At 47.1% G+C, this 25,796-nt stretch overlaps 1 protein-coding gene across 1 annotated transcript; it reads left to right on the top strand.

The window, feature by feature from the left end:
- Positions 1–5,588: 5,588 nt before the first annotated feature.
- On the top strand, positions 5,589–23,416 carry LOC306918954 (arf-GAP with Rho-GAP domain, ANK repeat and PH domain-containing protein 3-like; the record flags this gene model as incomplete). Its single annotated transcript, XM_079531792.1, has 7 exons — positions 5,589–5,708; positions 8,081–8,217; positions 8,454–8,536; positions 14,219–14,254; positions 19,888–19,951; positions 20,281–20,433; positions 23,378–23,416. Coding segments are annotated over exons 1-7 (585 nt in total), but the record flags the coding sequence as incomplete, so codon positions are not given.
- Positions 23,417–25,796: the final 2,380 nt, after the last annotated feature.

Here is a 25,796-nt window from a genome sequence, read left to right on the forward strand (position 1 = left end):
CTAGTACATACATACATTATGACAGCTGGTTGAGGACACAATGTACTAGTACATACATACATTATGACAGCTGGGTGAGGACACAATGTACAAGTACATACATACATTATGACAGCTGGGTGAGGACACAATGTACAAGTACATTTATACATCATGACAGCTGGGTGAGGACACAATGTACTAGTACATACATACATTATGACAGCTGGGTGAGGACACAATGTACAAGTACATTTATACATCATGACAGCTTTGTGAGGACACAATGTACAAGTACATACATACATTATGACAGATGGGTGAGGACACAATGTACAAGTACATGTATACATTATGACAGCTGGGTGAGGACACAATGTACAAGTACATACATACATTATGACAGATGGGTGAGGACACAATGTACAAGTACATGTATACATTATGACAGCTGGGTGAGGACACAATGTACAAGTACATACATACATTATGACAGCTGGGTGAGGACACAATGTACTAGTACATACATACATTATGACAGCTGGTTGAGGACACAATGTACTAGTACATACATACATTATGACAGCTGGTTGAGGACACAATGTACAAGTACATACATACATTATGACAGCTGGTTGAGGACACAATGTACAAGTACATACATACATTATGACAGCTGGGTGAGGACACAATGTACAAGTACATGTATACATTATGACAGCTGGGTGAGGACACAATGTACAAGTACATGTATACATTATGACAGCTGGGTGAGGACACAATGTACTAGTACATACATACATTATGACAGCTGGTTGAGGACACAATGTACTAGTACATACATACAATATGACAGCTGGGTGAGGACACAATGTACAAGTACATGTATACATTAAGACAGCTGGGTAAGGACACAATGTACAAGTACATACATACATTATGACAGCTGGTTGAGGACACAATGTACTAGTACATACATACATTATGACAGCTGGTTGAGGACACAATGTACTAGTACATACATACAATATGACAGCTGGGTGAGGACACAATGTACAAGTACATGTATACATTAAGACAGCTGGGTAAGGACACAATGTACAAGTACATACATACATTATGACAGCTGGTTGAGGACACAATGTACAAGTACATACATACATTATGACAGCTGGGTGAGGACACAATGTACAAGTACATGTATACATTATGACAGCTGGGTGAGGACACAATGTACAAGTACATTTATACATTATGACAGCTGGGTGAGGACACAATGTACAAGTACATTTATACATTATGACAGCTGGGTGAGGACACAATGTACAAGTACATACATACATTATGACAGCTGGGTGAGGACACAATGTACAAGTACATACATACATTATGACAGCTGGGTGAGGACACAATGTACAAGTACATGTATACATTATGACAAATGGTGAGGACACAATGTACAAGTACATACACACATTATGACAGCTGGGTGAGGACAATGTACAAGTACATACATACATTATGACAGCTGGGTGAGGACACAATGTACAAGTACATGTATACATTATGACAGCTGGGTGAGGACACAATGTACAAGTACATGTATACATTATGACAGCTGGCTGAGGACACAATGTACAAGTACATACATACATTATGACAGCTGGCTGAGGACACAATGTACAAGTACATACATACATTATGACAGCTGGTTGAGGACACAATGTACTAGTACATACATACATTATGACAGCTGGGTGAGGACACAATGTACAAGTACATACATACATTATGACAGCTGGGTGAGGACACAATGTACAAGTACATACATACATTATGACAGCTGGTTGAGGACACAATGTACTAGTACATACATTATGACAGCTGGTTGAGGACACAATGTACTAGTACATACATTATGACAGCTGGCTGAGGACACAATGTACAAGTACATACATACATTATGACAGCTGGTTGAGGACACAATGTACTAGTACATACATACATACATTATGACAGCTGGTTGAGGACACAATGTACTAGTACATACATACATTATGACAGCTTGGTGAGGACACAATGTACAAGTACATTTATACATTATGACAGCTGGGTGAGGACACAATGTACAAGTACATGTATACATTATGACAGCTGGGTGAGGACACAATGTACAAGTACATACATACATTATGACAGCTGGGTGAGGACACAATGTACAAGTACATTTATACATCATGACAGCTGGGTGAGGACACAATGTACAAGTACATTTATACATCATGACAGCTGGGTGAGGACACAATGTACTAGTACATACATACATTATGACAGCTGGTTGAGGACACAATGTACTAGTACATACATACATTATGACAGCTGAGTGAGGACAAAATGTACAAGTACATACATACATTATGACAGCTGGGTGAGGACACAATGTACAAGTACATTTATACATCATGACAGCTGGGTGAGGACACAATGTACTAGTACATACATACATTATGACAGCTGGGTGAGGACACAATGTACAAGTACATTTATACATCATGACAGCTGGGTGAGGACACAATGTACTAGTACATACATACATTATGACAGCTGGTTGAGGACACAATGTACTAGTACATACATACATTATGACAGCTGGGTGAGGACACAATGTACAAGTACATACATACATTATGACAGCTGGGTGAGGACACAATGTACAAGTACATTTATACATCATGACAGCTGGGTGAGGACACAATGTACAAGTACATTTATACATCATGACAGCTGGTTGAGGACACAATGTACTAGTACATACATACATTATGACAGCTGGGTGAGGACACAATGTACAAGTACATACATACATTATGACAGCTGGGTGAGGACACAATGTACAAGTACATTTATACATCATGACAGCTGGGTGAGGACACAATGTACAAGTACATACATACATTATGACAGCTGGGTGAGGACACAATGTACTAGTACATACATACATTATGACAGCTGGGTGAGGACACAATGTACAAGTACATACATACATTATGACAGCTGGGTGAGGACACAATGTACAAGTACATACATACATTATGACAGCTGGGTGAGGACACAATGTACTAGTACATACATACATTATGACAGCTGGGTGAGGACACAATGTACAAGTACATACATACATTATGACAGCTGGGTGAGGACACAATGTACAAGTACATACATACATTATGACAGCTGGGTGAGGACACAATGTACTAGTACATACATACATCATGACAGCTGGGTGAGGACACAATGTACAAGTACATACATACATTATGACAGCTGGGTGAGGACACAATGTACAAGTACATACATACATTATGACAGCTGGGTGAGGACACAATGTACTAGTACATACATACATTATGACAGCTGGGTGAGGACACAATGTACTAGTACATACATACATTATGACAGCTGGTTGAGGACACAATGTACTAGTACATACATACATTATGACAGCTGGGTGAGGACACAATGTACAAGTACATACATACATTATGACAGCTGGGTGAGGACACAATGTACAAGTACATACATACATTATGACAGCTGGCTGAGGACACAATGTACAAGTACATACATACATTATGACAGCTGGGTGAGGACACAATGTACTAGTACATACATACATTATGACAGCTGGGTGAGGACACAATGTACTAGTACATACATACATTATGACAGCTGGTTGAGGACACAATGTACAAGTACATACATACATTATGACAGCTGGGTGAGGACACAATGTACTAGTACATGTATACATTATGACAGCTGGGTGAGGACACAATGTACAAGTACATGTATACATTATGACAGCTGGGTGAGGACACAATGTACAAGTACATGTATACATTATGACAGCTGGGTGAGGACACAATGTACAAGTACATGTATACATTATGACAGCTGGGTGAGGACACAATGTACAAGTACATACATACATTATGACAGCTGGGTGAGGACACAATGTACAAGTACATGTATACATTATGACAGCTGGGTGAGGACACAATGTACAAGTACATGTATACATTATGACAGCTGGGTGAGGACACAATGTACAAGTACATGTATACATTATGACAGCTGGGTGAGGCCACAATGTACAAGTACATGTATACATTATGACAGCTGGGTGAGGACACAATGTACAAGTACATGTATACATTATGACAGCTGGGTGAGGACAAGATGTACAAGTACATACATACATTATGACAGATGGGTGAGGACACAATGTACTAGTACATACATACATTATGACAGCTGGGTGAGGACACAATGTACTAGTACATACATACTTTATGACAGCTGGGTGAGGACTGTCAGGACACTACATTTCACACTCACTGACCAAGTGAGCAGACCCGGATTGATTGATTGATTGAAGTTTATTGAACATAAATGAATACACAGCATCAGAGGAGGCATACATAATGAATAAACAGCATCAGAGGAGGCATACATAATGAATAAACAGCATCAGAGGAGGCATACATAATGAATAAACAGCATCAGAGGAGGCATACATAATGAATACACAGCATCAGAGGAGGCATACATAATGAATACACAGCATCAGAGGAGGCATACATAATGAATAAACAGCATCAGAGGAGGCATACATAATGAATAAACAGCATCAGAGGAGGCATACATAATGAATAAACAGCATCAGAGGAGGCATACATAATGAATACACAGCATCAGAGGAGGCATACATAATGAATACACAGCATCAGAGGAGGCATACATAATGAATAAACAGCATCAGAGGAGGCATACATAATGAATAAACAGCATCAGAGGAGGCATACATAATGAATACACAGCATCAGAGGAGGCATACATAATGAATACACAGCATCAGAGGAGGCATACATAATGAATACACAGCATCAGAGGAGGCATACATAATGAATACATAGCATCAGAGGAGGCATACATAATGAATAAAGAGCATCAGAGGAGGCATACATAATGAATACACAGCATCAGAGGAGGCATACATAATGAATAAAGAGCATCAGAGGAGGCATACATAATGAATAAAGAGCATCAGAGGAGGCATACATAATGAATAAAGAGCATCAGAGGAGGCATACAGCCAAACACTCAGTTCCAAAAGGGATAGCACCAAAAATAGTTGTTTCCATTTAATCAATTCATAGACTATAAACAACAACACAATCTAAATAATGTCAAGAAACACTTCCTCAGTGTGGTGGGGGGGGGGGGTGATTACCTGTTAAAGGTGGAAGGATAATTTCCTCTGTCTTGGGCTGAAAGGTGGATTTTCAGGCCTGTTTAAAAAGATGCCAGTGATCTGCATTTTTTAGAGGGAAGGGGTCAGGGCATTCCACGCCTGGGTGGCATTGCTGTAGAAGGAGTCACTCCATACCCCTCTAGCTGTGAAGGTTTTGCTATTTGACGTAAAATCAAGTATATAAAACGGTGCCCGTGTGTGTGTGTGTGTGTGTGTGTGTGTGTGTGTGTGTGTGTGTGTGTGTGTGTGTGTGTGTGTGTATGTGTGTGTGTGTGTGTGTGTTCAGAGCGACCTCTCCACCCCAAGGAGAAGGTTCTAGAACAGGCGCTCCAGTGGTGCAAGATGGCCGACCCAAGCTCCGCCTACCTGGTGGTGAAGAGGGTTCCTAAAGGAGAGTGTGCTAACCTTCTGACAGGTACGCACGCACGCACGCACGCACGTGAGGGAAGGGGGTCGCTTATTTTCCTTACAAGCCACTACAAGCCACGGCCGAGCTGGGGGGGTGTAAGTGGGGGGTGTAAACTGGGGGGGTGTAAGCTGGGGGGGTGTAAATGGGGGGTGTAAACTGGGGGGGTGTAAATAGGGGGTGTAAGCTGGGGGGTGTAAATTGGGGGTGTAAACTGGGGGGTGTAAGCTGGGGGGTGTAAACTGGGGGGTGTAAGCTGGGGGGGTGTAAACTGGGGGGTGTAAGCTGGGGGGTGTAAACTGGGGGGTGTAAACTGGGGGGGTGTAAACTGGGGGGGTGTAAGCTGGGGGGGTGTAAACTGGGGGGGTGTAAGCTGGGGGGTGTAAACTGGGGGGTGTAAGCTGGGGGGGTGTAAACTGGGCGGGTGTAAATGGGGGGTGTAAGCTGGGGGGTGTAAACTGCGGGGTGTAAACTGGGGGGGTGTAAGCTGGGGGGTGTAAATGGGGGTTGTAAGCTGGGGGGTGTAAACTGGGGGGTGTTAACTGGGGGGGTGTAAATGGGGGTTGTAAGCTGGGGGGTGTAAACTTGGGGGTGTAAGCTGGGGGGGTGTAAACTGGGGGGTGTAAACTGGGGGGTGTAAGCTGGGGGGTGTAAACTGGGGGGTGTAAGCCTGGGGGTGTAAACTGGAGGGGGTAAACTGGGGGGTGTAAGCTGGGGGGGTGTAAACGGGGGGGTGTAAGCTGGGGGGGTGTAAATTGGGGTTGTAAGATGGGGGGTGTAAACTGTGGGTGGTGTAAACTGGGGGGTGTAAACTGGGGGGGTGTAAATGGGGGTTGTAAACTGGGGGGTGTAAGTGGGGGGTGTAAGTGGGGGGTGTAAGCTGGGGGGGTGTAAACTGGGGGGGTGTAAACTGGGGGGTGTAAACTGGGGGGTGTAAATGGGGGGTGTAAGCTGGGGGGTGTAAACTGGGGGGTGTAAATGGGGGGTGTAAGCTGGGGTGTGTAAACTGGGGGGGTGTAAGCTGGGGGGTGTACACTGGGGGGTGTAAACGGGGGTGTAAACTGGGGGGGTGTAAGCTGGCGGGTGTAAAATGTGGGGTGTAAACTGGGGGGGTGTAAGCTGGGGGGGTGTAAACTGGGGGGGTGTAAATGGGGGTTGTAAACTGGGGGGTGTAAGCTGGGGGGGTGTAAACTGGGGGGTGTAAACTGGGGGGTGTAAGCTGGGGGGGTGTAAATGGGGGTTGTAAACTGGGGGGTGTAAACTGGGGGGTGTAAGCTGGGGGGGTGTAAATGGGGGTTGTAAGCTGGGGGGTGTAAGCTGGGGGGGGTGTAAATGGGGTGTAAGTGGGGGGTGTAAACTGGGGGGGTGTAAACTGGGGGGTGTAAGCTGGTGGGGTGTAAGTGGGGGGTGTAAGCTGCTAATAAAAAGTCTGGGACCGAGTCCACTTCAATTCGGCATAGAGTAGCGCAAACGTCGCTCACTCTGCTGATTTCTGATCGTCTGCACCTTTGTTAAATTGAGTGTGCACATCCTTACACACACACACTCCTCTCTCTCTGTCGCTCTAATTAATTAGCCTCATGTCCTGCAGCTGCGTGTAGTTTCTCCCGGCGGATCCTGCCGGGAGCTGCCTGCCCTCTTCCATAGAAAGCATAGGTGGACCCCAGGCTACTAGGAATGAGGATCATGTTCTCTTCCAGCCTATCGCAGCGAGGTGACGATGTTTTCACAGCCAATAGGAATGAGGGTGGTGTTCTCTTCCAGCCTATGGGAGCAAGGTGACGATGTTTTCAGCCAATAGGAATGAGGGTGGTGTTCTCTTCCAGCCTATGGGAGCAAGGTGACGATGTTTTCAGCCAATAGGAATGAGGGTGGTGTTCTCTTCCAGCCTATGGGAGCAAGGTGACGATGTTTTCACATCCAATAGGAATGAGGGTGGTGTTCTCTTCCAGCCTATGGGAGCAAGGTGACGATGTTTTCAGCCAATAGGAATGAGGATGTTGTTCTCTTCCAGCCTATGGGAGCAAGGTGACGATGTTTTCAGCCAATAGGAATGAGGATGTTGTTCTCTTCCAGCCTATGGGAGCAAGGTGACATGTTTTCAGCCTATAGGAATGAGGATGGTGTTCTCTTCCAGCCTATGGGAGCAAGGTGACATGTTTTCAGCCTATAGGAATGAGGAGGGTGTTCTCTTCCAGCCTATGGGAGCAAGGTGACATGTTTTCAGCCTATAGGAATGAGGATGGTGTTCTCTTCCAGCCTATGGGAGCAAGGTGACATGTTTTCAGCCTATAGGAATGAGGAGGGTGTTCTCTTCCAGCCTATGGGAGCAAGGTGACATGTTTTCAGCCTATAGGAATGAGGATGGTGTTCTCTTCCAGCCTATCGCAGCGAGGTGATGAAGGTGGGCCTCCTGCGGTGCCGTGAGGAACCTCCCAAGCTGCTCCAGGGGAACCGCTTCCAGGACAGAACCTTCCAGATCCGAGACCACCAGCTGGTCCTGCTGAAGGACAAGAAGGTAAGACCACAGACCACCTGGTCCTGGACCACAGACAACCAGCTGGTCCTGCTGAAGGACAAGAAGGTAAGACCACAGACCACCAGCTGGTCCTCCTGAAGGACAAGACAGTAAACACTTCACACTGACAGCTTTCTGTCTGCACACTGCTGTACTATTAATACATGGTTTTCTGTCTGTCTGTCTGTCTGTCTGTCTGTCTGTCTGTCTGTCTGTCTGTCTGTCTGTCTGTCCAGAGCATCAAACCAGAGAAGGAGTGGCCTCTGAAAACCATGAAGGTTTACATCGGCATCCGCAGGAAGCTCAAAGCACCGACGAGGTACATTAATATACAGCCTATAATCTATAAACACTCTAATCTAGAGTGTCACCCTAGGGGATGCCACATCCACCACAGCATCCCTCCATTGTGGAGTGCCACAGGGCTCTATTCTTGGACCAATTCTGTTTATGTTGTATCTGCTCCATCTAGGATCTATTTTCCGAAAACACTGTGTTTCTTTCCATTGTTACGCTGATGACAGCCAAATGTATTTGCCTCTAAAGCGTAACAATCCTGACTCTTTAAAACCACTCCTTGCTTGCCTTGAGGATGTAAAAGCATGGCTGGCTTTAAACTACCTAAACTTCAACGACAGCAAAACTGAAGTTATGGTGTTTGGGCCCACACAAGCACATGTGTCTCCTCCTGGTGTTTTAGGCCCCCTTGAGCCCTTCTTAAAGCCAACTGACACCAATCTAGGTTTCAAAATCGACTCTGACCTAAAGATGGACAAGAAAGAGCTTCCAGCTTAGGAGGCTATCTAAGGTTAAATCTTGTCTATCCCGCTCTGTGTTTGAAACTGTAATTCATGCTTTTATGACATCCCTCCTTGACTACTGTAATGCCCTGTATATTGGCCTAAACCAGGTTTCCATCTCTCGACTACAGTTAGTCCAGAACGCCGCTGCTAGGTTACTTACAGGCACACGTAAGCGAGACCACATCAGCCCTGTACTAGCCTCCCTCCACTGGCTTCCTGTGCGATACAGGATTGACTTCAAAGTATTGCTCTTTGTCTTTAAGTGTCTGAATGGTTTGGCACCAATTTATTTAACTGAACTGCTGAAACCCTATGCTCCGACACGGACGCTTAGGTCCTCTGACCAGCTTCTCCTGGTGGTGCCTAAAACCAGGCTGATGCTCAGAGGGAACCGAGCTTTTGCAGTGGCAGCTCCCAAGCTCTGGAATGAGCTGCCTCTGCACATAAGACAAGCCCCCACCCTCCAGGTGTTTAAATTACCTCTGCACATAAGACAAGCCCCCACCCTCCAGGTGTTTAAATTACCTCTGCACATAAGACACGCCCCCACCCTCCAGGTGTTTACCTCTGCACATAAGACACGCCCCCACCCTCCAGGTGTTTACCTCTGCACATAAGACACGCCCCCACCCTCCAGGTGTTTACCTCTGCACATAAGACACGCCCCCACCCTCCAGGTGTTTACCTCTGCACATAAGACACGCCCCCACCCTCCAGGTGTTTACCTCTGCACATAAGACACGCCCCCACCCTCCAGGTGTTTAAATTACCTCTGCACATAAGACACGCCCCCACCATCCAGGTGTTTAAATTACCTCTGCACATAAGACACGGCCCCACCCTCCAGGTGTTTACCTCTGCACATAAGACAAGCCCCCACCCTCCAGGTGTTTAAATTAGCTCTGCACATAAGACAAGCCCCCACCCTCCAGGTGTTTACCTCTGCACATAAGACAAGCCCCCACCCTCCAGGTGTTTAAATTAGCTCTGCACATAAGACAAGCCCCCACCCTCCAGGTGTTTACCTCTGCACATAAGACACGCCCCCACCCTCCAGGTGTTTACCTCTGCACATAAGACACGCCCCCACCCTCCAGGTGTTTACCTCTGCACATAAGACACGCCCCCACCCTCCAGGTGTTTACCTCTGCACATAAGACAAGCCCCCACCCTACAGGTGTTTAAATTACCTCTGCACATAAGACACGCCCCCACCCTCCAGGTGTTTACCTCTGCACATAAGACAAGACCCCACCCTCCAGGTGTTTACCTCTGCACATAAGACATGCCCCCACCCTCCAGGTGTTTACCTCTGCACATAAGACACGCCCCCACCCTCCAGGTGTTTAAATTACCTCTGCACATAAGACAAGCCCCCAACCTCCAGGTGTTTACCTCTGCACATAAGACAAGGCCCCACCCTCCAGGTGTTTACCTCTGCACATAAGACACGCCCCCACCCTACAGGTGTTTACCTCTGCACATAAGACAAGCCCCAACCCTCCAGGTGTTTACCTCTGCACATAAGACAAGGCCCCACCCTCCAGGTGTTTACCTCTGCACATAAGACAAGGCCCCACCCTCCAGGTGTTTACCTCTGCACATAAGACAAGCCCCAACCCTCCAGGTGTTTACCTCTGCACATAAGACAAGCCCCCACCCTCCAGGTGTTTACCTCTGCACATAAGACAAGGCCCCACCCTCCAGGTGTTTACCTCTGCACATAAGACACGCCCCCACCCTCCAGGTGTTTACCTCTGCACATAAGACACGCCCCCACCCTCCAGGTGTTTACCTCTGCACATAAGACACGCCCCCACCCTCCAGGTATTTACCTCTGCACATAAGACACGCCCCCACCCTCCAGGTGTTTACCTCTGCACATAAGACACGCCCCCACCATCCAGGTGTTTACCTCTGCACATAAGACACGCCCCCACCCTCCAGGTGTTTACCTCTGCACATAAGACAAGCCCCCACCCTCCAGGTGTTTAAATTACCTCTGCACATAAGACACGCCCCCACCCTCCAGGTATTTACCTCTGCACATAAGACACGCCCCCACCCTCCAGGTGTTTAAATTACCTCTGCACATAAGACAAGCCCCCACCCTCCAGGTGTTTACCTCTGCACATAAGACACGCCCCCACCCTCCAGGGGTTTACCTCTGCACATAAGACAAGCCCCCACCCTCCAGGTGTTTACCTCTGCACATAAGACACGCCCCCACCCTCCAGGTGTTTACCTCTGCACATAAGACACGCCCCCACCCTCCAGGTGTTTAAATGACCTCTGCACATAAGACACGCCCCCACCCTCCAGGTGTTTACCTCTGCACATAAGACACGCCCCCACCCTCCAGGTGTTTACCTCTGCACATAAGACACGCCCCCACCCTCCAGGTGTTTAAATTACCTCTGCACATAAGACACGCCCCCACCCTCCAGGTGTTTACCTCTGCACATAAGACACGCCCCCACCCTCCAGGTGTTTACCTCTGCACATAAGACACGCCCCCACCCTCCAGGTGTTTACCTCTGCACATAAGACACGCCCCCACCCTCCAGGTGTTTACCTCTGCACATAAGACAAGCCCCCACCCTCCAGGTGTTTACCTCTGCACATAAGACACGCCCCCACCCTCCAGGTGTTTACCTCTGCACATAAGACACGCCCCCACCCTCCAGGTGTTTACCTCTGCACATAAGACACGCACCCAGCCTCCAGGTGTTTACCTCTGCACATAAGACACGCCCCCACCCTCCAGGTGTTTACCTCTGCACATAAGACAAGCCCCAACCCTCCAGGTGTTTACCTCTGCACATAAGACACGCCCCCACCCGCCAGGTGTTTACCTCTGCACATAAGACACGCCCCCACCCTCCAGGTGTTTACCTCTGCACATAAGACAGGTGTTTACCTCTGCACATAAGACACGCCCCCACCCTCCAGGTGTTTACCTCTGCACATAAGACACGCCCCCACCCTCCAGGTGTTTACCTCTGCACATAAGACACGCCCCCACCCTCCAGGTGTTTAAATTACCTCTGCACATAAGACACGCCCCCACCCTCCAGGTGTTTACCTCTGCACATAAGACAAGCCCCCACCCTCCAGGTGTTTACCTCCATAGATATATATAAACTCTAGATAGCTCACCCGCGCTGTTGGCCAATGGAGAGTGACGTCGTTACGTGGCGGCCATCTTACCTCGGGACACATAACATTGTGTCTATGGGGCATGTACTCTTAAATGACCATAACTTGCTCAATTTTCAAACGGTTTGGTTTGTTATAAACGTCAGAGACGTCCGCATATGTATATGATTTTATACGACGTTCATATAAAAAACATAAATTAAGCAGATACGCGTCCTAAATCATAGCCACGTTGACAACGTTTGTAATAAACCAACCCGTTTGTAAATCCGTCAAGATTTGAGGGAGTTATGACTGTTTCTGTTTGAGCTGCCATTGAACATACTGTACTGTAGCCCCGAAGTAAGATGGCTGCCGGGTGAACGACGTCAGAAACTCCGCCTTGAGCCATCTAGTGTTTATATATATCTATGTTTACCTCTACACATAAGACACGCCCCCACCCTCCAGGTGTTTACCTCTGCACATAAGACACGCCCCCACCCTCCAGGTGTTTACCTCTGCACATAAGACACGCCCCCACCCTCCAGGTGTTTACCTCTGCACATAAGACACGCCCCCACCCTCCAGGTGTTTAAATTACCTCTGCACATAAGACACGCCCCCACCCTCCAGGTGTTTACCTCTGCACATAAGACACGCCCCCACCCTCCAGGTGTTTACCTCTGCACATAAGACAAGCCCCCACCCTCCAGGTGTTTACCTCTGCACATAAGACACGCCCCCACCCTCCAGGTGTTTACCTCTGCACATAAGACACGCCCCCACCCTCCAGGTGTTTACCTCTGCACATAAGACACGCCCCCACCCTCCAGGTGTTTACCTCTGCACATAAGACACGCCCCCACCTTCCAGGTGTTTACCTCTGCACATAAGACACGCCCCCACCCTCCAGGTGTTTACCTCTGCACATAAGACACGCCCCCACCCTCCAGGTGTTTACCTCTGCGCATAAGACAAGCCCCCACCCTCCAGGTGTTTACCTCTGCACATAAGACACGCCCCCACCCTCCAGGTGTTTACCTCTGCACATAAGACACGCCCCCACCCTCCAGGTGTTTACCTCTGCACATAAGACACGCCCCCACCCTCCAGGTGTTTACCTCTGCACATAAGACACGCCCCCACCCTCCAGGTGTTTACCTCTGCACATAAGACACGCCCCCACCCTCCAGGTGTTTAAATTACCTCTGCACATAAGACACGCCCCCACCCTCCAGGTGTTTACCTCTGCACATAAGACACGCCCCCACCCTCCAGGTGTTTACCTCTGCACATAAGACACGCCCCCACCCTCCAGGTGTTTACCTCTGCACATAAGACAAGCCCCCACCCTCCAGGTGTTTAAATTACCTCTGCACATAAGACACGCCCCCACCCTCCAGGTGTTTACCTCTGCACATAAGACACGCCCCCACCCTCCAGGTGTTTACCTCTGCACATAAGACACGCCCCCACCCTCCAGGTGTCTACCTCTGCACATAAGACACGCCCCCACCCTCCAGGTGTTTACCTCTGCACATAAGACACGCCCCCACCCTCCAGGTGTTTACCTCTGCACATAAGACACGCCCCCACCCTCCAGGTGTTTACCTCTGCACATAAGACACGCCCCCACCCTCCAGGTGTTTACCTCTGCACATAAGACACGCCCCCACCCTCCAGGTGTTTAAATCATGCCTCAAGACTTACCTTTATTCTTTGGCATTTCCAAGCACAGTATGATATGTTTGTATGTTTAATGTGACACTGTGCATGTTGTTTGTGGTTTTTCAATGAAGTTGTGTTTTTTAATGTTTTACTGTAAAGCACTTTGGTACAACATTGTTGTTTTTAAATGTGCTATATAAATAAAGGTGGTATGGTATGGTATGGTATCTACACCAACTAGGTACTGGTCAGTCTCTGTTTTTACTGTCACATACTGTAATTTGATAAATTATATTTCAGTTTCAGTTTAATTGCAGTTCCATGTGATATAGTGATGTCATACAGTAATGTCAGTGTACAGTATGAATAAAGCTGTTGTTTGATTCCAGATGGGGATTCACGGTGATGATAGACAAACACCAGCTGTAAGTATTCTGCTGCTTTTGAACAACTATGGATCTGTCAACCTATAGAGGCCTTACTGTGTTTGATCCAATCATTACAATGATCTGTAGGCTACAGAGAGAAGGGAGAAGAGTCTAGGACGTGTGGAGCGTTGTCCAGGGTGTTTTAGGGAAGGGAGAAGAGTCTAGGACGTGTGGAGCGTTGTCCAGGGTGTTTTAGGGAAGGAAGAATAGTCTAGGACGTGTGGAGCGTTGTCCAGGGTGTTTTAGGGAAGGGAGAAGAGTCTGGGACGTGTGGAGCGTTGTCCAGGGTGTTTTAGAGAAGGGAGAAGAGTCTAGGACGTGTGGAGCGTTGTCCAGGGTGTTTTAGAGAAGGGAGAAGAGTCTGGGACGTGTGGAGCGTTGTCCAGGGTGTTTTAGAGAAGGGAGAAGAGTCTGGGACGTGTGGAGCGTTGTCCAGGGTGTTTTAGAGAAGGGAGAAGAGTCTGGGACGTGTGGAGCGTTGTCCAGGGTGTTTTAGAGAAGGGAGAAGAGTCTGGGACGTGTGGAGCGTTGTCCAGGGTGTTTTAGAGAAGGGAGAATAGTCTGGGACGTGTGGAGCGTTGTCCAGGGTGTTTTAGAGAAGGGAGAAGAGTCTGGGAAGTGTGGAGCGTTGTCCAGGGTGTTTTAGGGACGTGTGGAGCGTTGTCCAGGGTGTTTTAGAGAAGGGAGGGACAGACGTCCTGTGTTAGCTGATCTGAGAATACAGGAAGGGGTGGATGGTATCCTGACGGTTACGGGGTGGACCGTACGGAGGGGTCATTGAACTCCATGCAGGCAGAAACCAGAAGCCAGTGAAGGCGACACAGAAAGGAGGACAGACGTGTACGTGTAGGGAGCTTGTAGATCTGCTGCGTTCTGCCTTAGGGCCGATTCATACTCCTATTTTACCGCTGTAGTGTTCTGCCTTAGGGCCGATTCATACTCCTATTTTACCGCTGTAGTGATTCATACTCCTATTTTACCGCTGTAGTGCCCAAATGATTTTGGCTCGTCAGAAATTTTCAGTAGCACCGAAGAGCCGACTTTAGGATGGTACCCGCCTGTCTAAATACTTAATAATAATAATAATAAAACTTTATTTGTATAGCACCTTTCATGACATGAAATGCAGCTCAAAGTGCTTTACACAAAAAAGAAAAGAAAGGCAGGGCATAAACAATACAGTGAGGACATGAATAACATTTTTTTTAAAAGACAAATAAATCAATTAAAAGCAAGGGTGTAGAAGTGGGTCTTGAGCTGAGCTTTAAAAATGTCTACAGAGGCTGCCTGTCGAAGGTACAGTGGGAGTTTGTTCCACGCCGTCGGCCCGTAGAAGCAAAAAGCTGCTTCCCCGTATTTTTTAGTTGCCATTTTTTTTAGGCAAAGCGAGCAGGCCAGCAGTGGAAGACCTTAGGGGGCGGTTTGGGACATATTTCGGCAGGCAGTCATGTAGGTAGGAAGGTGCGAGACCATTGAGAGCTTTATAAACAAGTAAAATAATTTTAAAATCAATCCTAAAAACAACCGGAAGCCAGTGCAATGAGGCCAAGACTGGAGTAATATGTTCTCTCATCTTAGTTCTAGTTAACACTCCCAACGCGGATCGCGTATCAATACGTTATCAATTAATCAAACGTCGGGTGCGGATCACGTATCAATACGTTTCAATCACTTTTTTATAGCATACTTTCATTCATCTTTTTACCCACCCGGACAATGAAGAACCATCGCCCTATCATTGCTGCTTAGTCCAGCTCACGTGATCAGAAAAAAAAACAAAAAAAAAAAAAACCCCTCCCCTCCTGAAAACAGGAGGGCGGGCCGCTTTACGTGTAGAAGCCAGTGTAATGGCTGCGCCCATGCCGATCTAGTCTGTGTTTGAAAAGAATCACATTTCACCTAACCTCGCCTCACCAGGCTTTCCACCTCGGACATTTGATTCCCCCCTCCCCTCCTGTTTCTCCAGGAGGAGGATCTTGCGAGGGGGTACATGCTCTCCTCTGTCTCTCGGGGAAAAAAATGACGAACGCTGAACGGAACGCTGCCTGAACACATATGCACCAGATCGGCATTGCAATGCAACGTCTGCAACACACATGGACAGATGCATGTTTCCTTCTTCATACTGTAGCGACCAAACGATCCCCGAGCCTACAATACTACGAACTAACTACAGTATCGAGGGGCCGCCACGACAAGACAGTGTTCCGTTGGTGGATCACGTATCGCCATGCAGAGCCGTCATAATCGGAGATCGCTCAGACGTGTGATTGTAACGCTTTTTTATTCATTATAATTGTAGTGATAAGACCGCAATGAACGCGTCGGGGACGTAATCGACCCGGGTGTAATGTATAACGAACTTTTCCGCGACCTAAACCGTGGTGTTGTCATCTGTGGAAGTCATTTTTTCCTTCTCGTCGACATCACAGCCGGGTGACGCTTTTTTTTCCCTCCATCGCCCCCAAGCTGCATGCCCATAGCCTGGCTTGGCCAGCCTCATAGCGGGGATTCACTGAAGATTCTTCCCCGGAGGAAACATCAGTGAACCCTCGCTATGAGTCTGGCCGTGCCAGGCTAGCATGCCCAGGCATGTTCCCCTACACTAGCTTGAAAAACAAAATCAGCTGATGACAACGCGTCTCACCGTTATACTATAGTTCTGAACCGAACGGTGGAATGGGACTTTTTATAGCCGTACGGATCAAGACTTTTGCTGCCCAATGTGCCCATGACCCCCCCCCCCCCCAATGTTACTGCGATCAAAACAATGAAAGCAGTGAGATAGATTAGGCGAGGCGGCAATCATCATCATCATCAAAAAGAAAGCATAGTTATGAAGGTTTATAGTCAGACATTGACAGGCAGATATAACAATAAACACAATAAATATGCTATACATCCTATACATCGAATGAAAGCCCTGAATGTGTACTTTTACGAGGAAAAGAGTAAACATTGATCCCATGTACAGTTTGTCATAAATTGGATACTGGGTGGATGCACATTGCGCCCACCAGATATAACTGCAGAGAAGACATGGACCCGAACTCAATATTCACAAAATAAGGCCTATAGCGACATATAAATACTATATACCGTATGAAACAGAAGACTCTCTGCTTTCATAAGGAAAAAAATTGTACTGTAATAATAAAAAAATCACACCCCTGTGAAGTGAGCAGTGCAACTCTACTTCTCTACTTATTCACTACAGCTCGCTATATACGGACTGAGACAGAAAGTCATGTAAAGCTTTTATTTACAGTTTGGTCTGTAAACTTCTACTGTAATAATAAAAATCACACCCCTGTGAAGTGAGCGGTCAAACTGTTCTCTACAGCTCGCTATATACGGACTGAGACAGAAAGTCATGTAAACCTTTTATTTACAGTTTGGTCTGTAAACTTCTACTGTAATAATAAAAATCACACCCCTGTGAAGTGAGCGGTGCAACTGTTCTCTACAGTTGCGCGGTGCAATGGTAGAGAACAGTTGCACCGCTCACTTCACAGGGGTGTGATTTTTATTATTACAGTAGAAGTTTACAGACCAAACTGTAAATAAAAGGTTTACATGACTTTCTGCCTCAGTCCGTATATAGCGAGCTGTAGAGAACAGAGTTTGACCGCTCACTTCACAGGGGTGTGATTTTTATTATTACAGTAGAAGTTTACAGACCAAACTGTAAATAAAAGCTTTACATGACTTTCTGTCTCAGTCCGTATATAGCGAGCTGTAGTGAATAAGTAGAGAAGTAGAGTTGCACTGCTCACTTCACAGGGGTGTGATTTTTTATTATTACAGTACAATTTTTTTCCTTATGAAAGCAGAGAGTCTTCTGTTTCATACGGTATATAGTATTTATATGTCGCTATAGGCCTTATTTTGTGAATATTGAGGAGTTCACGTCCATGTCTTCTCTGAAGTTATCTGGTGGGCACAAGCTGCATTCAATAACCAATTACTGTCTAACTGTAGATGGGATCAATGTTTACTGTTTTCCTCGTAAAAGTACACATTCAGGGCTTTCATTCGGTGTATAGGATGTATAGGATATTTATTGGGTTCAATTTTATATCTGCCTGTCAATGTCTCTGACTTTAAACCATCCATAACTCTGCTCGCTGTTCAAGATAACCACTTCCAGGCAAATGCAGGTGTTGCAAAAAGGTCAATATCTCCCGAATGGAACATGGTAAAATCAAAATGTATTTTTTTAATTGAAGTGGACAAGTTCAGCTTTCTTTTGATGTAGGCGTGTGATTCTCGCTATAAGAGAACATTTTACTGTGGGCCCCCGAACAAGGCCTTTGTGCAATGTTAAATGGCAGCAACATCCAAATAGGCCTGTTGAGATCTTCCAGCAATCAAAGTGTTAAGACTCTGGCTGCTGCATTTTGGACAAGTTGTAATCTGTCAGTTGATTTCTTAGGCAATCCAGAAAAAAGTGCATTGCAGTAATCAAGCCGAGAAAAAACAAAGGCGTGGATTAGCGTTTTTGCATCGTCCAGTGACAAATAGTGACTTCACTAAGATACCCATGTACCTGTCTAAATACTTCACTAAGATACCCATGTACCTGTCTAAATACTTCACCTAAGAATTGATTTCCAAATATTACTGTTTGACACTTATTTTCAGTAGCAAAGCAGTAGAATTAGCATTCTACGCGTGAAGAGTTGGAATCATAGATATTTAAAAAATCACACCCGTATGAAGTGAGTGGTGCAATTCCGTGGGGGGGGGGGGGGGGGGGGAGTTCCAGACCCACAGGAACGCACTCGGGTACCGGGCCAGTTCCGGCGAGCAGCCCCGCGTCCGAAACGGTTGAGAAATGACAGAGTTCTGAGAGTACTGAGTACTGTACTGTACTGTACTGGGACACCCGAAATCATCATATATAGAGTTAATATGTGCGTGTGTGTGTGTGTGTTTGTGTGTGTGTTAGGTTGCGCACAGGCGTTGAAAAACAACCATGCTGTTTTCATGCTCAAGACGCACCCAGCCAGCCACACATCACAGCGCATCTTTTTCCGGGACTTACAGACCCGAAAATGCACCGCTCTGTGACGCACGCTCATGCTTCCTTCCGCGGGGGGGGAGCCTCGTTGAGCTCGTTGCGCTCCAGAGGCAGAGAGGGGCGTCTACGTTAAACCCATTTTGACCTGAGATCAGATTCTAAAAATGTCTTCTACATCCTGACAGTTTTCTGAAAAAGCTATGTTTCTTTGTCACTCGTTCTTTGATTTTTCAAAAATAGCAGACCTACAAGCTCGTAGCGTGCTATGAGCTTGTAGATCTGCTATTTTTCAATAGCTAAAGCATAACATAATGCTAACACCAAAAGGGGTTCCCGCCCAGAATGGGTTATATGTCTATGGTTGGAACAGAGTAATCTAGTAAGAGAGTAATGACACTCCCGTTGACTCTCATTGTAACAATGGAATGCGGAAGTGCTCATTCTATCTCAATGGAATAGTTCCAGCCATAGGAGCAATGTTTGGAACTATCACCCATAGGCACCCGCTTTGCGGTGAGATCAAAGCGTGTCACCAGTCTCTTACTAGATTACTCTGGGTTGGAATGACATAAACCTGCCTCACCGTTTCCTGTGTGTTTCCTCCCAGCTTCCTGTGCTGTCTGTCTGAAGCAGAGCTGTGGGGTTGGATCAGCAGCTTCCTCAGAGCTCAGGTAAAGCAAACGGTTTTACGGGGGCCAGTTTTGAATTTCAGCCGTCCGTCCGTAGGTGCCCTTTGAGAGCGGTTTTGAAGAAGTCAAGGGATTCGCATGTCTTAATGACTGTTGGTAGGGTGTTCCACATTTTGGTGGCGTAGGAGCGAAAATAATTTAGACCCTTGTTTGTGTGATGATTGTATGACATATTAACCATTATGATGATTGTATGACATTAACCATTATGATGATTGTATGACATTAACAATTATGATGATTGTATGACATTAACCTTCTATATGATGATTGCAACTAATCAGATTACCCCCCCCCCCCTCTCCCCCCAGAACGACCAGGCTCCGCCCCCTCCAGTGCTGCGACGCCATTCGTCGTCGGACATCTCCAAGCAGAGGTTTGGAACGATGCCCTTGGTTCCCATCAGAGGAGAGCACGCCAAGGCCAACAGCAACGCCACCATGCTGTCAGCCAACCAGACCCTGGTAACTGTGTGTGTGTGTGTGTGTGTGTGTGTGTGTGTGTGTGTGTGTGTGTGTGTGTGTGTGTGTGTGTGTGTGTGTGTGTGTGTGTGTGTGTGTGTGTGTGTGTGTGTGTGTGTGTGTGTGTGTGTGTGTGTGTGTGTGTGTGTGCGTGCGTGCGTGCGTGCGTGCGTGCGTGCGTGCGTGCGTGCGTGCGTGCGTGCGTGCGTGCGTGCGTGCGTGCGTGCGTGCGTGCGTGCGTGCGTGCGTGCGTGCGTGCGTGCGTGCATGCGCGTTCACGCGTGTGTGCGTGCGTGTGCGTGCAGGTGTTTACTAGTTGAACAATTTCTAAATGTTTTCAAAATAGTTTAAAAAAAATCACACCTGTGCGAAGTGAGGGGCGCTCTTCTGCCTGCCTGTATCTCTGTCTTTGAGGGGTGCTAGCCCCTCAAAGACAGGTTTAGCCCCTCCTACAGACAGGTTTAGCCCCTCCTCCTATAGACAGGTTTAGCTCCTCCTCCTATAGACAGGTTTAGCCCCTCCTATAGACAGGTTTAGCCCCTCCTCCTATAGACAGGTTTAGCCCCTCCTCCTATATACAGGTTTAGCCCCTCCTCCTACAGACAGGTTTAGCCCCTCCTCCTATAGACAGGTTTAGCCCCTCCTCCTATAGACAAGTTTAGCCCCTCCTCCTATAGACAGGTTTAGCCCCTCCTCCTATAGACAGGTTTAGCCCCTCCTCCTACAGACAGGTTTAGCCCCTCCTCCTATAGACAGGTTTAGCCCCTCCTATAGACAGGTTTAGCCCCTCCTCATATAGACAGGTTTAGCCCCTCCTCCTATAGACAGGTTTAGCCCCTCCTCCTACAGACAGGTTTAGCCCCTCGTCATATAGACAGGTTTAGCCCCTCCTCCTATAGACAGGTTTAGCCCCTCCTCCTACAGACAGGTTTAGCCCCTCCTCCTACAGACAGGTTTAGCCCCTCCTCCTACAGACAGGTTTAGCCCCTCCTCCTATAGACAGGTTTAGCCCCTCCTCCTACAGACAGGTTTAGCCCCTCCTCCTATAGACAGGTTTAGCCCCTCCTCCTATAGACAGGTTTAGCCCCTCCTATAGACAGGTTTAGCCCCTCCTCCTACAGACAGGTTTAGCCCCTCCTCCTATAGACAGGTTTAGCCCCTCCTCCTATAGACAGGTTTAGCCCCTCCTCCTATATACAGGTTTAGCCCCTCCTCCTATAGACAGGTTTAGCCCCTCCTCCTATAGACAGGTTTAGCCCCTCCTCCTTTAGACAGGTTTAGCCCCTCCTCCTAAAGACAGGTTCAATGAACAGAATGTAATGTTTGTTTTGTCCTCGATGTTGTAAGATGATAAGAGCGCCCCTCACTTCACACAGGTGTGATTTTCCCCCCAATAGACAGCCTCCTGATGCAGTTATTGTGATATAATAGAGATTTGTCTTCCTTTTATCGCCCACTTTAACCCATTTAGACCTGAGAAAAGATTCTACAATGTCTTCTAAATCCTGACAGTTTTCTGAAACCCCTATGTTTCAACTATGTCACGTCAAGGACCCCCAAAAATCATAATGTAATTGGCCGCCGACCAGTGGCGTGCACAGATAGACACTAGGGGGTGCTAGAGCACCCCCTGCCCTTTTGGCAATGTTTTTTTTTTTGATTTTTCAAAAATAGCAGACCTACAAGCTCGTAGCGCGCCACTCGGTGGCGCGCTATGAGCTTGTAGATCTGCTATTTTTCAATAGCTAAAGCATAACATAATGCTAACACCAAAAGGGGTTCCCGCCCAAAATGGGTTAAGGCAACCGGCCGGTTCCACGCGCTGCACAAGGTGCCCTTTTTTAACTTGAGCACCTGCCCCTCTAAATGTCTGTGCACGCCACTGCCACCGACCCCCATCTGAAAATATGTTGTTCCAGGCATGGACCCCCCCAGAAGCGAAGATTTGAGTTAAAAACGTTCACTCTGAAAGAATATATATTGAAAGATTTGTGCCGCATTTTAAAGGTTTTTCAAAAATAGCAGATCTACAAGCTCATAGTGTGGCACTGAGTGCCGCGCTATGAGCTTGTAGATCTGCTATTTTTCAATGTAGCTAAAGCATAACATGATGCTTCAAACACCAAGAGGGGTTCCGTCTAGAATGGGTTCATTGAAAGCCTAGTGTTTCATCACGACACTACGACGTGAAACTCTCCATTCATTGTCTGGGAATGTAATGTTTGTGTAGGATGTAGAGAACTGTAGAGGTCTCTAGTAGGATGAAAATCTACACTAATAGCTCCCCTCAAATGTTTATGGACCATTTGTACAGTAGAGTTACAGACCCATAAGGGTCCATTTGGTTCCATTTGTACACTCTCAGAGTTACAGACCCATAAGGGTCCATTTGGTTCCATTTGTACACTAGAGTTACAGACCCATAAGGGTCCATTTGGTTCCATTTGTACACTAGAGTTACAGACCCATAAGGGTCCATTTGGTTCCTAGTTATCATTTAGCTGGGAACCCCCTGGGAACTCCCTCAAGGACCCCTGGGCGTCCCCGGACCTCAGTTTGGGAACCACTGCTTTAAAAGTGTACTGTCTGTCTGTCTGTCTGTCTGTCTGTCTGTCTGTCTGTCTGTCTGTCTGTCTGTCTGTCTGTCTGTCTGTCTGTCTGTCTGTCTGTCTGTCTGTCTGTCTGTCTGACCTGTCTGTCTGTCTGTCTGTCTGTCTGTCTGTCTGTCTGTCTGTCTGTCTGTCTGTCTGTCTGTCTGTCTGTCTGTCTGTCTGTCTGTCTGTCTGTCTGTCTGTCTGTCTGCCTGCCTGCCTGCCTGCCTGTCTGTCTGTCTGTCTGTCTGTCTGCCTGCCTGCCTGTCTGCCTGCCTGCCTGCCTGCCTGCCTGTCTGTCTGTCTGTCTGTCTGTCTGTCTGTCTGTCTGTCTGTCTGTCTGTCTGTCCGTCCAGAGGAAACTTCACGCCAGACGGACCCTCTCCATGTTCTTTGTAAGTATTTCTCCTGTTTTTCATTGATTCAGTCAGAATGTCCTTCCTCTTCATCACAACCTTCCTCTCCTCTTCATCACAACCTTCCTCTCCTCTTCATCACAACCTTCCTCTCCTCTTCATCACAACCTTCCTCTCCTCTTCATCACAACCTTCCTCTCCTCTCCATCACAACCTTCCTCTCCATCACAACCTTCCTCTTCATCACAACCTTCCTCTTCATCACAACCTTCCTCTCCATCACAACCTTCCTCTCCTCTTCATCACAACCTTCCTCTCCTCTTCATCACAACCTTCCTCTCCTCTTCATCACAACCTTCCTCTCCATCACAACCTTCCTCTCCTCTTCATCACAACCTTCCTCTTCATCACAACCTTCCTCTCCTCTCAATCACAACCTTCCTCTTCATCACAACCTTTTCCTCTCCATCACAACCTTCCTCTCCATCACAACCTTCCTCTTCATCACAACCTTCTCTTCATCACAACCTTCCTCTCCTCTTCATCACACCTTCCTCTCCATCACAACCTTCCTCTCCTCTTCATCACAACCTTCCTCTCCTCTTCATCACAACCTTCCTCTCCTCTTCATCACAACCTTCCTCTCCTCTTCATCACAACCTTCCTCTCCTCTCCATCACAACCTTCGTCTTCATCACAACCTTTTCCTCTCCATCACAACCTTTTCCTCTCCATCACAACCTTCCTCTCCATCACAACCTTCCTCTTCATCACAACCTTCTTCTCCTCTTCATCACAACCTCCTCTCCTCTTCATCACAACCTTCCTCTTCATCACAACCTTCCTCTCCATCACAACCTTCCTCTTCATCACAACCTTCCTCTCCATCACAACCTTCCTCTTCATCACAACCTTCATCTCATCTTCATCACAACCTTCCTCTTCATCACAACCTTCCTCTTCATCACAACCTTCCTCTTCATCACACCTTCCTCTCCTCTTCATCACAACCTTCCTCTCCATCACAACCTTCCTCTCCATCACAACCTTCCTCTCCTCTTCATCACAACCTTCCTCTCCATCACAACCTTCCTCTCCATCACAACCTTCCTCTCCTCTTCATCACAACCTTCCTCTCCATCACAACCTTCCTCTTCATCACAACCTTCCTCTCCATCACAACCTTCTTCTTCATCACAACCTTCCTCTCCTCTCCATCACAACCTTCCTCTTCATCACAACCTTCCTCTTCATCACAACCTTCCTCTCCTCTTCATCACAACCTTCCTCTCCTCTCCATCACAACCTTCCTCTTCATCACAACCTTCCTCTTCATCACAACCTTCCTCTTCATCACAACCTTCCTCTACTCTCATCACAACCTTCCTCTTCCATCACAACCTTCATCTCCTCTTCATCACAACCTTCCTCTCATCACAACCTTCTCTCCTCTTCATCACAACCTTCCTCTACATCACAACCTTCCTGTCCTCTTCATCACAACCTTCCTCTTCATCACAACCTTCCTCTCCTCTTCATCACAACCTTCCTCTTCATCACAACCTTCCTCCTCTTCATCACAACCTTCCTCTTCATCACAACCTCCTCTTCATCACAACCTTCCTCTCCATCACAACCTTCCTCTCCTCTCATCACAACCTTCCTCTCCATCACAACCTTCCTCTCCATCACAACCTTCCTCTCCTCTTCATCACAACCTCCTCTCCATCACAACCTTCCTCTCCATCACAACCTCCTCTCCTCTCCATCACAACCTTCCTCTCCTCTTCATCACAACCTTCCTCTCCATCACAACCTTCCTCTCATCACAACCTCCTCTCCTCTCCATCACAACCTTCCTCTCCATCACACCTTCCTCTTCATCACAACCTTCTCTCCTCTCATCACAACCTTCCTCTCCATCACAACCTTCCTCTCCATCACAACCTTCCTCTCCTCTCATCACAACCTTCCTCTCCATCACAACCTTCCTCTCCATCACAACCTTCCTCTCCTCTTCATCACAACCTCCTCTCCATCACAACCTTCCTCTTCATCACAACCTTCCTCTCCATCACAACCTTCCCTTCATCACAACCTTCCTCTCCTCTCCATCACAACCTCCTCTTCATCACAACCTTCCTCTTCATCACAACCTCCTCCTCTCATCACAACCTTCCTCTCCTCTCCATCACAACCTTCCTCTTCATCACAACCTTCCTCTCCTCTCATCACAACCTTCCTCTTCATCACAACCTTCATCTCCTCTTCATCACAACCTTCCTCTCATCACAACCTTCCTCTCCTCTCATCACAACCTTCCTCTACATCACAACCTTCCTCTCCTCTTCATCACAACCTTCCTCTCCATCACAACCTTCCTCCCTCTTCATCACAACCTTCCTCTCATCACAACCTT

This window comes from Electrona antarctica, assembly GCF_951216825.1.
Source record: "Electrona antarctica genome assembly, contig: scaffold_394, whole genome shotgun sequence".
Classification (NCBI taxonomy): domain Eukaryota; kingdom Metazoa; phylum Chordata; class Actinopteri; order Myctophiformes; family Myctophidae; genus Electrona; species Electrona antarctica.